We start from the raw sequence: 18,128 nt of genomic DNA on the forward strand, positions 1-18,128 counted from the left end.
TTTGAAGTGTGGTTGTTTGAGGTACTTATCTAAAGTCGTAGTGTTATCTACATTAGATGACAGTTAGCACGCCGCTGGTTTGGAGAAACAGGCAGAGTCACAACACGGAAGCCAACTGATATCCTGCTGTGGACGGGGGCTGCAGCTGACTGTATTTTAGACACCTAACAATAAGGTCTACGTAAAAATATCCATTCTAGTTAAAGTGTACACTATATATTTAGTGCCTACCCCGGAGCCTCTCCAGCGTCGGCCTGTTTGGGAGAAATGCACTTCAACTGCCATTGAAGTCAATCCTGTTGGGCTACAGACAGGAGAAGGCGAGGCTCGTCCTAGAGCTGAGAGACTCTGTGCAGAACACCAAAGCCCCAGTCCGAACAGGTCGCAAGTGGAGAGCAGAGCTAGCAGTAGACCAGGCTATCAGCAGGCTGAAACACCAAGAGATTGTCGGCAGGACACAGTCAGGGAAAACTGGCCTGGGGTGGGGGACTGCCCCAAAGATGTGGTCCAAAGCTACAAGGAAGGAGAGGAAAGACCTAGTGATCTCCGAGGTGGTAAGGACAGAGGAGGAGAGCTATCAAATCAAAGCTCTTGGCCAAAGTCAACAAGGACGCTGGACGGCCTGGGAAGGAGTAATACGCAGGACCGTAGGTTGGGCCGACATGTGGAAGATCCCTCAAGCCAGACTGAGTTTCCTCATAAGGTCCACCTACGACACCCTCCCAAGCCCCAGCAACCTCTGTCTTTGGTATGGCTCAGAGGAGAGCTGCCAACTCTGCAATGCTCCAAGTCCGAGCCTGCAGCACATCCTGTCAGGCTACAAAACAGCTCTGACCCAGGGTCGGTACAGGTGGCGTCATGACCGAGTCCTGCGGAAGCTGGCGGAGATCCTGGAGGTACGTAGGGCTGAAGCTGCCAAAGAGCACCGATCACCAACACCAAGGCCGCCGATCCACTTTGTCAGAGAGGGAGGAGGGCCCACCAACATCAAGCAGCCACAGAGATCATCCCTGTCAGGTAGTTGTGAGTGGAACCTGAGAGTGGACCTCGATCGGCAGCTCAGGTTTCCAACAGAGATCACCACATCTAACCTTCGACCGGACATCATTCTCTGGTCTGTCACAGCCCGGACAGTGATCTTGGCTGAGCTCACTGTCCCTTGGGAAGGAGGAATGGAAGCAGCCTTCGAGAGGAAAAAAGGCCGCTACCTCGACCTCACAGCCGAATGTAGAGAGTCTGGGTGGTCAGCTGTCTGCTACCCGGTGGAAGTCGGCTGTAGGGGGTTCGTGGGAGCATCCACCCAGCGCTTCTTGAAAAACATGGGGGTCACCGGCCCCAAACTCAGAAAGGCTCTGAAGGACCTAGCTGATGAGGCTGAGCAGGGAAGCTTCTGGCTTTGGCTAAGAAGGAAGGACCAGGCATGGGGAAAATAAGGGTCCTAGGGTCAGCTGCAGGGGGCGGCAGGGAGACGTCCCTGCCGTTGCTCCACCACCGTGAGATGTCCCGGGATTAATGGAGCGAAACATCAATGAAGGGTGGCTCCCGGCTGATGACCCTGCAGCTACCCGCAATGGCACCGTCGGAGGTGCGACAAGCAGAAATGGTTAGCAGGCAATCACTTGCCTCTGCTACCATCTAGAATATTTTCTGAGCTTTACTTTCCTACTTTGCCGTCAGACATGCTTTCCTTCAAATTTGGATCACTTGCTGGAACATGTAGAGTTGTGTATTGTTTGGATTAGAAGACTTTATTTGGTTTTTTATATATTTTCTCAGCTCTACTTTGCTGTTAGTCAGGCTTTCCTCCAGTTTCCACAGAAGTTTCCTCTCTCTCTATCAGCTGTTCAGTCTCTCTGCAGAAGTTCTCCTTCTCTGGACCTTTTCAAAGATGTAAACATTACAAAACAGTCCTAGTTTATTTCCTGTTGCAGTGTATGTGAATGAATATTTTTTAGGGTGCTCTTTTTTTGAAGGTGATGAAAGTAGGTTTTGCTGCAGCTGCTGCCCCCGTGTGCTAACTGACATCTACTGTAGGTAACACACTGACCTTTTAAAGCTGCAGGGTTAGACTCATTGACTGTGAACCATCATTCAGGTGTACATTAGAAAAATGTATCATCAAACGCTTTTGTATTTAATTTTTTTATTTAAGATACATTCAGGTACAATATTAAGTTTTTTGCTTTACACTGGTAAACTATCCAGCATTTATAGTGACATCTTTACAATGTCCAAACTCATGGAAGACACACAAGTTCACCTGAAAAAAACATCCCAACTTGACAACAGAGTGAAATTGAACACATTCTGTTTCTGTTTTTTTTCTCCCTGTGTGTGGCCTGGTTGATCACTCTCTTCCCTTCTGTCTCAGCAGCCCTGAGCCCCCAGGTAGCTCCCTCTGCTTCAGAGAGCTGTTTTGCCCGTCAGCACAACGTATCAGACAACAACAATCAGTGTTTTTCTGGAGCAAATGGCCACCTCCCCTCCCAGATGGCAGCACAAAGACCTGGAGCCATCGACAACCAGCCTCTGGTCAATACCGACCCAATGAAGGCATGTGTGTGTGTGTGTGCGTGTGTGCGTGTGCGTGCGTGCGTGCGTGCGTGTGTGTGTGTGCGCGCGCGTACAAGCGCTGGTCAGTTAATTTTGTTTATGATTTAAACTACATACAGTAGGTTCACATGTCAAACCCCAGTCTCAGTTTGGTCATGGTTACATCTGTCTTTGATGCAGCTCCAAAACTGTTTTTGAATCCAGTAATCAATGAGTACATTGCGGTGTGCTCAGGCTGAAATTGTAATTGGATGCAGGTCAGGTGCAAACATACAAGATTTGTAAATAATTGCTATATAATTGAAAACAAATCAATAATATACTTTTATTATGTTTTGAAGAAAAAAAATGCAGTCTGCATTAGATCAACTGATGAGTTGAGTATAAATCATTTTTTAAGTAAAAAAGACTATCTAAAAGCATCCAAACTTCTTTATAGTAATAGTTGAGCATTTTGGATTTATTCCTGAGAGTGAGATTATAAAATCCATATCCAAGGGTTCATTTATGTTCAGGATCATATTAACATTAAAATGGTGAAGTTAGTTTATGGAGTATTTTGAACAGGCTGTTATGTTGTGGAAATTTGCAGTGTAGGCTGCTGTTTAGAGCGCTGAAGAACAGTTGATTTCTGGGGAAACTGCCATTTTATCCAAGTCAAAGGACCCCAAAGTTATTTTCTGGGTAAAATGATGTGATATTGGATTGGTGCATATATTTGTGTACTCTAAATCGGAGTATTTCTAAAGTCCTGGTATCAGTATCGAAACAACACCAGCCAAAATTCTGAGCGTGTATCTGGATATTGGGCCACCTCAAAAGCACCCCCTAGTGGCTTTGGTAGCCATTTGTTATGCAAATAAATGAAAGATCAATGAAAACTGCCCTTTTTTAATAATACCAACTGTATGTATTTTATATTGTTGGAAAGCCTGATTAGTCACCTTTACAGCAAGGTACAGTTTGTAAGGATCGTTCATTCATGGAATGAGCAACAGGGCTAAACGTGTGGATAGCGTCCCCCAAAATTGTGCCTCCCCTGTTGGGCGGATTATAAATCACAATAATTGTTTTTTTTTTATAGAAACACAATTTTTTTTGGATGTGTTGGTGGATATGTTTCAAACAAATCTGTATATTAGACCATCACAAATTCGCTCCCTAGTGGCCATAGCAGTCATTGTCTTTGTTAAAATTACTAAAAATATTTAAAAACATAAACTAAATACAAAAATGTAAATAAACATATTAAATTAATAGAAATCCAGTTAGACACTCGTTCAGTTATTTTTCCTGCTACACCACAATCCGGCTAGCCATCGAGCTAGCTAGTAAATGAGCTAGCTAGCAATTGAGCTACCTAGCATTTGCTTCCTGGGACAAGCAGTGCAGTGGAGTGTCCATCAAGGTTTGCCTAAATATTTTATTTCACCTGTTATAATTCTGAATAAAGTATGCTATGAATGTCATAAAGGCTAAAGAGAAAAACAATCACGGGCCTTTGCGGAAAAGTAAATTAGCAAGATAGCAAAAATAGGTACTTAAGCAAGCTAGTTAGCTTGGAATCTGTATCAGTGGCTGTTGGGAGTGAAAGCTTAATATAGGCAGCTGCATATATGAAAAAAACCCACTTGTAAACAAAAGGTTTCTCAGCTGCTTTTTTAATATTAGGTGTCTGTAATAACATATTAAAAGTTTACCAAAGTTTGACCACTAGAAAGGTGCAATTTTCAAGACGGCGTCTAAGATGGGAAAGTAATCTTAGTGTCTAAGCCCGTGTTTTCTGGGTCGATGAATCCTTTGGCCTTGGAATTGCGCTGACATGATTAAATATTTATGGAATACATGATTTTGTTGGATTAGATTATTAGACTGTAAGGTTTTATCTTTGTTGGGATGAACCAGAGATGTAAACCATTTAGCCTATGTCATGGAAGGCAGTGCATGTTTTTAGACACTTACCTTTTTTTTGCTAAAACACAGAGCTGATATTCATTGTAAAAGTTATTGCACCTGAAAGTAACTTTAATTGGAGTTGTATTACTTTTGATCATAAACAACTCTGAATTAGCCAGAACAGAGGCCTGTGTGTGAACCCTCTAAAATGGTCACTCAATTCAATTTGAATACGGTAATACATACGTAATGCATCCACTATAGTTTTTGAGTATAAAGTTGGCATTATACTAAACCATACAAATTCACAAAATTCGGCAATTCAGAAGATGATGGAAGAGAATCCTGACATTTGATATGTCTTGCCTTATTGAAATGTTGTTGGCAGCACAGTGTATAGGCCTACCAATTTTCTCTAACAAAATTCAGTGTGTAAAATAATTTGAAGAGACAAGAATGTTTCATTTTGGCGTGAAGAGTGGGTGTACCAAGCTGTAGTTCTAGCTCTAGCTCTTTCACTCTGTAAAATCCTCTTTTGTGTAGAAAAATGATGTGAGATTCCTCATTAGGAGGTACTCCTCCTCTGCTGGCAAAGGCTCTCAGGGACCAGATGGTGCTTCATTTTTTCCTTTGTCTTATCTCTACATTATACTGTCCTGATAGCAGGCTACCATCCTGCGCATAGTACCAGGATGCTGTCCTCATTATCTGTGATTCGTAAAACAAGAAGTACTGTAGGAAGAATGGTGTCTTTTGTGCATGTATTTAAATGCTGATGTCTGTGCTGTGCCCTGCAGGCCCCTACATTAACCATGGAGGGGGGCAGGCTAAAGCGCTCCTTGCAGCTGGTGTCTGGCAGAGACTTTGAGACAGTGCCAGAGCCGGTGTGGCGGGCACTCTACCATTGGTACGGTGCCAACCTCAGCCTGCCGCGACCGGTGAGTATATACAGTCCGTAATACATCCACTCAACTGCTGATGATAAACCTCGCTATCACTGCAATGCAAGACTGGTCAGTATAGAGCTGGGGAGACTTTGTCATGGCTCTGTGGTGAAGGCTAACAGTGCTCGGTTAGCACGCTTAAAGCATGTCTGAACACATAGCCCAATAAATACATACCGGAGTAAGATGGTTAGCCACCATGCTAACAGCACTAATAACTACGCCAAACTACGTTGTCACTGCTTGATTAGCAGTTTATTAGCAAAAAGATTCTTGATTGTCAGGTCAATGAAAAAACTATTAGAACTCCATTTATGAAGTTGAAGATTCATCTGAGCAGCTGAAAGGCAGCTAAAGTTCACATTAATGTTGGCTGTCTCCTTCTAGCTCACAGCCGAGCTCCTATAATGTTATGACGCAGATAAGACAATAAATTACAAGCAACGGTTACCAACCAAATAAAATATATAATCAACATGTTTTCATATTGTGATGATTGCGCCTACTGTCTTTCAGAGGCTGTATTGGGATCCAAAAGAGAGCAAAGTTGAGCTAAATTTTGGCGAGGGAAAAACTGGCATGGCCATTTTCTCTAGATATATGAGTGAAATGGGTTCTATTGCTACCCACGAGTCTCCTCTTTAAAAAAAATGCCCTTTATGATAATCCAGACAGTTTGGATTATCACTGGGCTCTGGTACCGTATTACTGGTACCACAGTACAGCAACGAAGAATCCCCCTGTGGCCCAAAAAGCATTTTCTCAATAGGCCACCATTGTAAAAAAAATTGTAAAACTTCCCTCAAGCCCCAAAAAGCTATTTAAAAACCTATGATGTCATTTTGATAAAGGTAATAAAGTCTATGAGCGTAGCAGGAACTCACAGGCAGAGCCAGCAGGAGAAACACTACTGCGGCCTTAAATAGAAACCCTAGTCAAAGGTTTCCAAACTGATCACTGCACGCAGTGATTTCAATGCATGAAAAGTATTAAACTTGTCCTTCCACATCTGCAGGTTATCCTAGAAAGCAAGACAAGCCAAGCAGAGCTGGAGCTCTTCCCTCGCTACCTCCTCTTCCTCCGCCAGCAGCCAGCCACACGCTCACCCCAGTCCAACATCTGGGTCAATATGGGTATGACCAGCCTGCGAATGTTCCCACCTTATTTACCCCCAGGTAACGTAAGCCTGCAGCAAGACCAGAGCAAGCCGTCGACAAATGCTTAGTTGAACTTCCCTGCATCCCTCCCTTTTAATCCTCCTCCCCTCGAGTGGGCAGTGGAATGAACCAATGGCCCTTGAAGGGGAAAGACTGCTGATCACTCTAAAAGTTGCATAATTCAAACCTTTTCAATCTCCACAGACCTTGCCACTGTAATTAGTTTTGACAACACTTGTTCCAGTGCTCTACACTCATCTGCAGAAGTATTATAATTCTAACAATCCTACTCAATCATTGTAACTTTTTAAATGTTGAAATGAAAAATAGTCTTGGACACGATAACAACGTCAGGCCTATCTGTATAGTCGCATTAGGGTTTAAACTTTGGAAAATCAGTCACACGTTTGGCTTTTTGAACACCTGAAAACTGACCAAATTTGAATCTGTCTCAGTCTAATGCTGCTGTATTTCCCTACTCAGAACTTCTGATCTGTCAAAAAAATGACAACACACAAAGACAATTCAGGAAAGGAAATCACCATAATTGAGATAAGCAAACTAAGTGAAAGTCCTCTTAATGCCTTCTGTGTACACCTGGTTTGAAATGCAGCAGGAAAAAAATAGGTTAAATATATGATTAGCAAGGGTTTCCGGTTTGACGACTGGTGGAGTAGGTCGCAGACTGGGATTACTGTGTTAACATTCTATCAAATTTCTTTTAAAACCTGTCTAATACCACTCGTTTATTGGTGCAAACGCTGAATTTTGTCGACAACATGAAAAAGCCGAAAGAGGGCAAAAGGATGGGCCAAACGGCAGACCAGCAAGCTGGCCGACCGAGCCATTATCAACCAACACCACAAAGCCATTCAACAGTTTGAAACCTCAGGTAATGAAACTCAGACAAGAATCGAAAAGCTTGAATCCACATGTGCTGCACTATTCCAGAACAATGAAGACCTAAAAGGGAAACTGGATGATTTTGAAAACCGGTCCATGCATAACAATATTTGCATCATAGGACTCCCTGAAAACATTGAGGGCCAACACCCTACAAAATTCACTGACACACTGCTGAGAGAAGCATTTGGAGCGGAAGCTTTCCCTACCTCAGCCATCGCTGACAGAGCTCACCGGATAGCCATTGTGAAGAGGAATCCATTTGACTCCAGGCCACGTCACCTCATCATGCGAATTCACCACTTTCAAACCAAGGAGCGCATCGTGAAGCTGGCAAGAGAGGCCAGCTCCATCACCTTTCGGAGATCTGTGATCCATTTTTCCCCAGATTTCAGCGCTGAAATCTCCAGGAAGAAAGCCGCTTTTGTTCCAGTGAAAGCACAGCTGAAGAATGCTGGACTGAACTATAGGATGCTGTTCCCTGCCAAGCTCCAGGTCACCAACAAAGACGGAGGCCTCCTTCCGGTTCGGGAAAAGGCATACAGGCGAACAGGGTCTGGATGACTCCAGCACACAGGAAGAATCGTAGTGCAGACAGGCTGCGCTGGTGAGTAGTGTCTGGATGGGCCCTGTTATTATGTGAACTCTGATCATAGCCTACTATAATTGAAACGGACATTAGCTTATTTTTTATTTCCACTAAGGGGACGTAACGTAAAAGGCCCTGGTGGACTGAATAGAAAACAAGAGGAAAAGATCGTTCTAGATCCAGATTATCTGCTATGTTGTAATAAGTTTGGTTGCCTGTCAATCTGACAGCATGTTGGTTAACTCATCCTGTTTTTCTCATTGAAGCCCGAATTGTGCCTGTCTCTATTTTGTGTGTGTGTGTGTCAGAAAGAGACAGAACACAGTATCTTATCTCCAACAACTGAAGGCAGATATAACATTTTTACAGGAAACTCATCTTAAATCTGACTCTGTCAATTACCTGAAAAGATGGTGGGTTGGTCAGTTGTACCACTCGCGGTTTAGTGCCAAGTCTTAAGTGATAGCAATTCTTGTGCACAAAGATATTCGATTTGTAGCTGAAGAGGTGATCTCAGATTCCATTGGAAGATATGTCATTGTCGCTGGGCAGCTAGTCTCTCTCCCTGTTATTCACAATCTTGTCTGTCGAGTATTTGGATATTTCAAAATCCAAATTTTTTTCATTGACGCTAACAGTACCCCAGAGGTCTCACACTCAACAATATGGGAGACGCTTAGAGCCTTCCTGAGGAGGTATATAATTGAATACACCTAGAATGAAAAAAGTAAGAGAGGCCAAGCTTGAGAACATCTCCCTAACTCTAGCTGATACTGATGAACAACACTCCTCATCTCCCTCCAGACCTTTCTAAAGAAAGGCTTCACCTGCAAACAGAATATGATACATTGACCAAAGACAAAGCCGCATATCTACTCATAAAGGCTCGTCACTATTTATAAATCTGGTGATAAAACTCCTGGTCCAGACGGCTTCACCTTAGACTTTTATAAAAAGTTTGCATCTGAATTGTCCCCATTACTCCAAGCTATGTTTAATGAAACCCTGTCTTCAGGACGGCTTCCTCCTACTCTTCGGCAAGCTGCGATTACACTCATCCCTAAAAAAGAGGTAAAGACCCACTCCACTGCGCTTCATATCGTCCTATCTCTTTACTTAATGTTGACTATCAAATTCTATCTAAAATCTTAGCTACTAGACTGGAAAAGTTAGTGTCACAAATTATATCTACAGATCAAACAGGTTTTATTTTAAATAGACACTCTAGCTCTAATTTACGAAGACTGCTTAATGAATGTACTCCCCTTCAGCCCCTAAAATGGTGATCTCTCTTGATGCCAAAAAGGCATTCGATCGAGTTGAGTAAACGTACCTGTTTTCGACATTCAGACAATTTGGATTTGACAAAGCCTTTATTTCCTGGATAAAACTTTTATACGCCCAACCCTTGGCTGGTATAATCACCAATGGCCAGCAGTCCCAATACTTTACCTTAGGTAGAGGCACCTGCCAAGGCTGCCCTCTGTCTCCCCTCCTCTTCAAATTGCGATAGAGACGTTAGCCATTGCCCTGAGGCAGTCAGATGATTTCTCTGTGATAATGAGAGGTGGACAAACTCACAAATTATCTCTCTATGCCGACAACTTATTATTGTACACTTCTAACCTAATTACCTCAGTCCCCTCAATTGTGCACACTCTTTAATAAGTTTGGTAAAATATCTTGCTACAAAATTAATCTCAAAAAGAGTGAAAATTTTCCCCTCAACCAAGCCGCCTCACAAATGGCTACATCACACTTTCCATTCAACGTTGTTAAGAAAGGATTTAAATATCTTGGAGTCGAAATCCCTCCTGCATTCTCTCTTCATAAAGAACTTTGGTGTGCTTTTAGAAAAATGTAAAAAAAATATGGCAAGATGGTCTGGCTTACCTCTCTCCCTGGCTGGTCGCGTCAACCTTATTAATCAATCAATCAATCAATCAATAAATCAATCAATCACTCTTTATTTATATGGCACTTTTCATACGTTTTACAGTAGCACAAAGTGCCTTACAGCAAACCCCCAAAAATAGAAATGTGTTGAATTTGTGGTACGAACATTACAAACAGCTACAACTGTGCAAAATGCAAGCGGCATCATTAAATAGCCTCACTGATTCAACACAGTCGGTGAAATTTCACTTTATTCGCCGTTTCTCATTGACATGTTTACTAAGTGGTGGAGCATGGTGCAACGTTTGATATGAAAACAGAGTTTAAGGGGGTTTCTACACCCATTTTTAGGGAACAGTGGGGGAGTAAATAAGGCCTGTGCACATGCAGCCAGCTCTACTATGGTTGATTGAGATTTCTAAAACAAAAGCAGGCATACATTTTAAGGCTTTATAAATCTGACGAAAAGATTACATGTGAATATTTCTGATACTCTACACACAGTTTTACTCTTGAATCTACACAGGTGGCCCAAGGTGTGTCCGATTAAGGAGTACAGTACTCATTTCAATGTGTGATACTCTGTTTCAGCAGATACCCAATATTTTAAGGACAGGGATTGGGATGGTTATTAAAGGATCTGGACATCCCTAGTTGTCCTCCTTTACATTGTATTTATGTATGTGTGCTTGGGACTTGCTCTATGCCGCCTTACAGGGGATGCACTGACAAAAAAAGGTTATTGAAATATATATATACAGTATATATTTACATGAAATATGAAACATCAATGTGTGTGTAACCTCTTGATGATGGCAGCAGAATGGATGGAGATATGACGTATGCAATATTTAAACATAGCAGTTAGTTGGTATCATTTTACCAACTATAAAGGAAGCTTTTCTGTTAATAAGGCTTCCTGTCCTGTCACTGTGGTATACATTATGTAGTTGGACGGCTTACATTGCTGTACCACATCAAGTCATTTTAGATTGTTATTTTCAGTCAGTCCAGGTCCAAAGGAAATCCTGTATACAGAGACAGTCACTCAGTCACAATAACTGAGGCTGGATTTCACTCCGCTGTTGATATCTTTGAATGATGTCTAAATGGATAACTTGGACAAGTATAAACTGAAAATGCCTCACTGCGAAAATAAAGCAGATACTAAAGCATAAAGTGGAGATGTACACAGTTACTCCTGGGTAATCAGGTTTGGAATGGCATCAGCATCCAGCATGAGAGCACTGGTCCAAGTATCAGGTTTCAGGCTGCAGCGCAGACCTGAGTCCCCTGTGGAGCTTTGGCCCCGATCATGACTCATAAACTGCCTTAGCAGCGGCTTGGCTTTGATGGGCATTAAGACTCTCTCTCAGGCATGTGACTAAATATCTCCAATTGATCTCATTATGCATCATATTCCACATCATGTCTTTCTGACAGCCTGAGGCAACAGTAGAGCACTTGAACAGGTGTGGCAGATGGTTCATTTAGTGGTACAATTGATTAGCAAAGCTGTGTAGATAGAAATTAATCAGCTATTAAAATCACTAGTTTTATTAATCAATTTGAAGTCAATATCAGTTATGCAAAGCTTTTAAATCTCTTTATTTGAATAAACAGGACTGATATTGATCGGTTTGTATTTGATTGAATCCAATCTGAGTCCACTAAATCCACTGAGTTGATTGACCAATCAAGTCTGCGCTGATTGACAAAAAAGCCCTTTCTTGCTGCTTCCTTACAACTAATCCTCAGTCACCTGAATGCTGTTGTTGGAATACATCAGTTTTTTGCATCTGTGAGCTTCTATAGGCAACATTTCAGTTGAGTTTTAAACATGCAAGAACTTTTAAAATCACAGTTGAAGTCCTTCCAACTAAGAAAACGTCAAATAAACACACTAAACTTGTGTGTAAATGTTCCTGTCCTCTTTGTTTACGCCTTAGCAGGTAACGTGCCCTCCCCCAGCACTCCTCTGAAGAGGGTGTTGGCCTACACAGGCTGCTTCAGCCGCATGGCCACCATCAAAGACATCCACCTCTACCTGTCCCAGAGGCTCCGCATCAAGGAGGAGGACATGAGACTGTGGCTCTACAACAGTGAGGTGGGCCGCAAAGCTGTCACAAGAGCCACCATTATTATTCCTTCAGTGTTCTGCTATCTAGTTATTTATTTCAATTCAAGACCAGGTAGAATTCCAGCAAGGAAAAAGGACACACCTGGTGGTTTGAGCATGTTTTTTCCGCTCTCTGTCCTTCAGAACTATCTCACCCTCCTGGATGATGAGGATCACACTCTGGAAAACCTGAAGATTTATGATGAGCAGCAGCTAGTTATTGAAGGTCTGAAACATCTCCCCAACTGTTACATTTTTCCCGGAAAACTCTCTTCTGTTCTGACTCATAATAGGGTTTTTTCAACAGATCATTGATAACAGGTCATACTAAATAATGTCACATGAAAGTGTGATTGGAGTGGTTTAACAACAGAGATCTCTTTCTCTTCTTCCACAGTCAGGAACAAAGACATGAGTTGGCCTGAGGAAATGTCTTTCATTGCCAACAGCAGTAAAATGGATAGACACAAAGGTAAGCTGGGATACACTGGATGATCTTATTGTACATTTGTAAACAGGGACATTGGTAGTTTTAGTCTGTATTGTCTTGAAAAAACAGGCTTGTTGATACTGTAACTGTGCTCTATTACAGACAAATATTACATTCAGTGACCGCACATATACTCTTTGTAGCAGTGGGAGGCAATTATTGTCAATAAATAAGAGCCTACAACAAATTATAACACTCTCCAAATAGTATGTGGGAAGTAAGAGCAGTGATATTCTTATTAAGGGGGAAAATGATAGGAAGAGGGAGACATTTGAGCACACAGGGATACTTGATACACACCTCTCCTGATCTCCTGACCTCTCATGATACAGTACAACACTCAACATGGCTAATATGCTGCACACGGACATCTTCAAAAACCCTTTATGGACATGTTATGTTCCTCTGAGTATGTCCTCTTTTTCACTTTTATATCATCCTCTAATATTTTATAGCAGCTGTTTCAACAGTTAACAGGTATCCCTATTAGCATTGGGTTAAACCTGAAATATTGCCAAACATGCACTTTTTCTTTTCGCTTTGATACTGAATCCTCCGCCATGGTCTTGTCAGTAAACTCTCCTAAACCCTGCGACTCTGCTGCTGCTGCTGTACGGAGCAGACACTTTTAGTTTAACTCAACGGGGGTGAATTAAAATGAGCACCACCTTCAGTGTTCTAATCTGTCAAAATGATGGGAGCCTTGAGAGTAATAACTGTTGCATTCAGCTGTCACGCTGTAGCAGTAATTCTAACAGTTTCTCACGTGCAATAGTAAACGATATTACAGCCCTTCATGCTGGTCAGTAAAGAAAGCTTGCTAGCTCATGTTTTTCCTTCAGTTAAACGTTGCTTTAAGTCTGACCAGTATGTGCTTGTTTTGCATCCCAGTTCCAACAGAGAAAGGAGCCACTGGCCTGAGTAACCTTGGCAACACTTGCTTCATGAATTCCAGTATCCAGTGTGTGAGCAACACCAAGCCTCTCACAGACTACTTCATCTCAGGGAGACACCTCTATGAGCTCAACAGGTGCAGTGTATTACTTTGGTGTAAATATTTTCACCGTTACATTCTCAACTTGTTATTTTAACTGGCCTATGTTGGTGCATTTACAGAACCAACCCCATTGGGATGCGTGGTCACATGGCCAAGTGTTACGGTGATCTTGTGATGGAGCTATGGAGCGGAACACAGAAGAACGTGGCTCCACTCAAACTCAGGGTGAGCGGTCTCCTCACTGTCTTACACATGACATGTTACAGACGTTTGTGTGTTGTTTTTTTAACAGTCTGCAATACAAACTGAGAAGTTTTAGTGTAGCAGCTGTTTTAAAGTTTACTTGGTCCGGTTTTCAGGTCCGGTCAGGCATTGTCATTTACAATCCTTAACTCTATTTTTCTGCAAGTTAAATCACAACTTTTGCGTTTATGTTGCTGTGTCTAAACGTGTTAGTGCTATAGGAGTACTTTACTAAGTTTATCATGTCATTACTTCCTCTCCAGTGGACGATAGCAAAGTATGCCCCACGCTTTAATGGCTTCCAGCAGCAGGACTCCCAGGAGCTGTTAGCCTTCCTGCTGGATGGTCTCCATGAGGATCTCAACAGGGTCCATGAGAAACCCTATGTGGAGCTGAAGGACAGTGATGGACGGCCTGACTGGGAGGTCGCCTCTGAGGTCAGAGATCACACTGCTGATCAGACACTGTTGTCAACAAATTAAATTCATACTACTCGTCTCTCTCTGGCATAATGGTCTAGGACAGATACAAATGAATCTGCTTAGAAATCATAGAAAACTATGATTTCTGCTGTCTCATAGTTTACGCTTTTAGTTCAATCAACTATATTTACTTTTACCCAACCCCCTCCATGTTAGTGGATGGTAAGTACAAAAGTACATTTCATTTTTTGTACAGTCATTTTAGGTAGTTTTTATCACATTGTTCATTTTTCTAGTCAGTTTGGTTTTAATAAGTGATATGATGCTATAAATAGGGATGAATCTTCTTGATTGACCGCTTTGAGCCACTCTGACTTCGATGCCGCCTGATCACTACTGCACAGAAAATAACAGGAATGCCGGCGCCAGTACCCGGGATGCTTGGGCTTCACTCTTGTACAGTGTGCGGAAGTGGAGACACGTCGTCCATCTTTAAATACAGTCTTTGGTTATAGGCAAAAAAGTGAATCACAGGAGTGAGGAATGCATAATGTCATCAACATCAGAAAAAATATTCATTGATTTCGTCCATTTGACTTGAATTAATTACAATGTTAAGTTCAGACATTGCTTGATATTATAATAATTTGCCCTACAGATCATTAAATAGTGTAAATGCCTAAGAGGGAGAAATAGGCCAGTTATGACTGGAGCATCAGGCCTCTCTGAACTCTTAATGGTGCAGTGTCCACTGAGAGCTGAGACAAAGGATGAGGAGAGTCAATACCAGTCAGTCCATCAGCTATGTAGCATAACTGATGTTCTGTTTGTTTTCTGCTTATCCTGAGGGAAGGAAGTGCTGGAGTAGTGGGGTGTGATCTCACCTTTCTTGTGTGTGTGTGTGTGTGTGTGTGTGTGTGTGTGTGTGTGTGTGTGTGTGTGTGTGTGTGCGTGTGTGTGTGTGTGCGTGTGCGTGTGCGTGTGCGTGTGCGCGTGTGCGTGTGTGCGCGCTCCTCCACCCTAAAGGCATGGGAGAACCACCTGCGTAGGAACCGCTCCATTGTGGTGGATCTGTTCCATGGTCAGCTCAAGTCCCAGGTGAAGTGTAAAACCTGCGGACACATCAGTGCTCGCTTTGACCCCTTCAATTTCCTGTCTCTGCCCCTGCCCATGGACAGCTCCATGCATCTGGAGATCACTGGTGAGGAGGCTGGAGGAAAGATCACATTTGAAATGTATAAATGTAGATTTTTGAAACAACAAAAACTGTATCCCTTTTAATGTTCTGGTGTGTTTGTAGTCATCAAACTGGATGGCTCCACACCCGTGCGCTACGGCCTGCGGTTGAATATGGATGAAAAGTACACAGGGCTGAAGAAACAGCTGAGTGAACTGTGCAGTCTGAAGTCTGAGCAGATCCTTCTTGCTGAGGTCCATAACTCCAACATCAAGGTACTGAGAGTGTTCACTAATCAGGCAGGCCTCATCTCACACAAAGTGTAGCCACTAACACAGAGAGCAAGAGGCAACATCATTCTGTGTTATACAACACAGTTAGATTTTAAATTAAAGGCTCAGTTTATTCAAATTACAAAAATTTGTAATTTTAGAGACTGATAACCTCACATTCTAATGTGCATATGTGTGATGCTCCTGGTATGAGTCCTGAACCTTGGAAATGAGTTCACATTGTTGCACTTACAATTCCCTCGTCTCAAAGTCACTGTTTTTTTTTTTATAGGTTTTTGATGAGATGCCTTAAATAAGGTCTTTGGTTCACACAAGCTTAAGAGATTTTAATGTTTTGTTTTTTGACATGACATATGTCGGTAAATACCCTGCTTGTGAATGTTGATGCTTGCACGTGTCTTGAAAGAGGAGGTTTCTAACAAGTGGTTAAATGAGACTACAAAGGTCATCACACAAGAGCAAGTGAAATCAGTTGGAAGCTAGTGGGTGGTGTAGTAAAAATTGGTGTTAATTTGTTACCTTGCTGAGCAAAAAGTATCGTAAACAAGTTTATTTTCCGCAATAATCTAAAATCCAGTGCAAAAACCCCACTGACTTTTTGTTGAGGGAACCAGGCCTACAAAACTACGACATCCCTGCAACACTCTATTACGTAACAAAGAAAGATAAAGTCAAAGTTAAAGCCGCAAGTGGCAATGAATGGGCTCTTGCACCCAGCTTGTCCAATCAAGCTGACTTCCTGTTGCCAGTAGGTGGCACTGTGGCTGTTGGTAAATATTGGCATGTGTTTGTCTGTAGGCCTTGACTCTCATCATGTATAGGAAATTTGGTGCAGTTTGGACAATGTATGTTAAAGTTTGTGCGACTTTCTGTTTCATGACAAGAAGCACAAAAAAGCAGCCATGCCATTACCCAACATGCACAAAACATGCCTTATGTGTCCACAATGGAAATTTAATGTAAATCGGATGGTGTTTGTCATTTTACATCCTGCCAATAGAGGGCGATTTCACTGTGAGTCCATATTGAGATGTAGGTGTGTTCAGGATATGACTCTTGTCATGCATGAGAAATTTGGTGCAGTTTGGACAATGTATGCTAAAATTACAGCTACTTCCTGTTTGAAGGTGAAAGGCCAAACTTTGCGCCATGCCACGGCGAGTGCCATGCCAGGGCAAGTGCCATGCCACTGAGCAATAAAAGGAAATTTGCAGAGTATCGTTTGATCAGACATGTCTTAAGCTGAAACTGGCTGATTTTGAAGTCAATCGTGTTAAATCCGTAGGAGAAGTTAGTACGACACGTGCAAATGTGCGAAAATTGGCATAAAATTCAAAATGGCTTTTTTGTTTGTCTCGAGTTATATATATTCCTACCAGTTTTCAGAATATCACATCAATCCTGGGGGAGGGGCTGTAATTTAGTGGTCGCCAATAGGTATCGCTATCATTATGAGGCAATATTATTATTTAGGTGTGTCCAGGCCGGGACTTTGGTCATGTATGAGAAATTTGGTGAAAATTGAATGTATGGTCAGGTTAAAACAACTTTTTCTTGTTTTGCGATAGGGCTGACTGTGGCGCCACCCCCACATGGTGCAGTTAAAACATAAATGCAGAGTATCGTTTTGGTCACACATGTCTTAAGTTGGTACTAACCAATTTTGAAGTCGATCGTGTTAAATCTAGTAGGAGTTTGTTTAAGTATAAAGACATGTAAAAACATGTGACTTCCTGTCACCAGCAGAGGGTGCTATGACTGTGAGTCAATTTTAAGACGTGGTTGTGTTCAGGACGGGACTCTTATGAATCATGAGAAGTTTGAAAGAGAATAGACAATGTATGGTGAAGTTACAACAACTTCGTGTTTTCATGGCCAGAGGCGTAACTTTGGTGGCATGCATCATCCACACGGTAAAGTTAAAATGCAAACGCTGAGAGTATTGTTGATCAGACATGTGTTTAGATGGTACTGACTGATTTTGAAGTTGATCGTGTTAAATCTCTAGGAGGAGTTTGTTAAAGTACGAAAAAGTGGAAAAATGGCCATAAAATTAAAAATGGCCAACTTCCTGTTGAGGATATTGCTCCAAGACTCTTTTTTTTTGCGTATGGATGAGTTATACATGCCTACAGATTTTCATAAATTTTTGCCAAGCCACTCGGGGCTGTTTTCTAGGGGGCGCTAGTGAGTCAATTTGCCGTGCCCATTTCGGAAAACCATGAAATACCTAAGTTTCACCACGACTGAATTATTTGTGAAGTTGGGTGTGTTTTACAATATAAGAAAACCTCCAAAAAGGCGATTCATCTGGGGGAAAAAAAAAATAATTCCCACAATTTCTACAGGACCTTCGCTGGCCCGACATTTGTCGGTGCTCGGGCCCTAACTAAGCCAACTGACGCTAATCATTAGCTGATATTACTATTCAAAGGGCTACCATTTAATC

General features: G+C 42.1%; 1 protein-coding gene across 1 annotated transcript in view; it reads left to right on the top strand.

Moving 5' to 3' along the window:
* Positions 1 to 18,128, top strand: part of usp32 (ubiquitin specific peptidase 32) — a 111,627-nt gene that overhangs the window by 76,193 nt on the left and 17,306 nt on the right. Inside the window, exons 14-24 of the mRNA XM_083913803.1 lie at positions 2,372 to 2,553; positions 5,247 to 5,387; positions 6,409 to 6,526; positions 11,888 to 12,045; positions 12,202 to 12,283; positions 12,455 to 12,529; positions 13,439 to 13,577; positions 13,664 to 13,769; positions 14,051 to 14,224; positions 15,236 to 15,410; positions 15,510 to 15,661. Coding sequence (XP_083769929.1) covers positions 2,372 to 2,553; positions 5,247 to 5,387; positions 6,409 to 6,526; positions 11,888 to 12,045; positions 12,202 to 12,283; positions 12,455 to 12,529; positions 13,439 to 13,577; positions 13,664 to 13,769; positions 14,051 to 14,224; positions 15,236 to 15,410; positions 15,510 to 15,661 — 1,502 coding nt within the window. The remainder of the gene's footprint in view (positions 1 to 2,371; positions 2,554 to 5,246; positions 5,388 to 6,408; positions 6,527 to 11,887; positions 12,046 to 12,201; positions 12,284 to 12,454; positions 12,530 to 13,438; positions 13,578 to 13,663; positions 13,770 to 14,050; positions 14,225 to 15,235; positions 15,411 to 15,509; positions 15,662 to 18,128) is intronic.

This window comes from Echiichthys vipera (assembly GCF_963691815.1).
Source record: "Echiichthys vipera genome assembly, chromosome: 5".
Taxonomy (NCBI): domain Eukaryota; kingdom Metazoa; phylum Chordata; class Actinopteri; order Perciformes; family Trachinidae; genus Echiichthys; species Echiichthys vipera.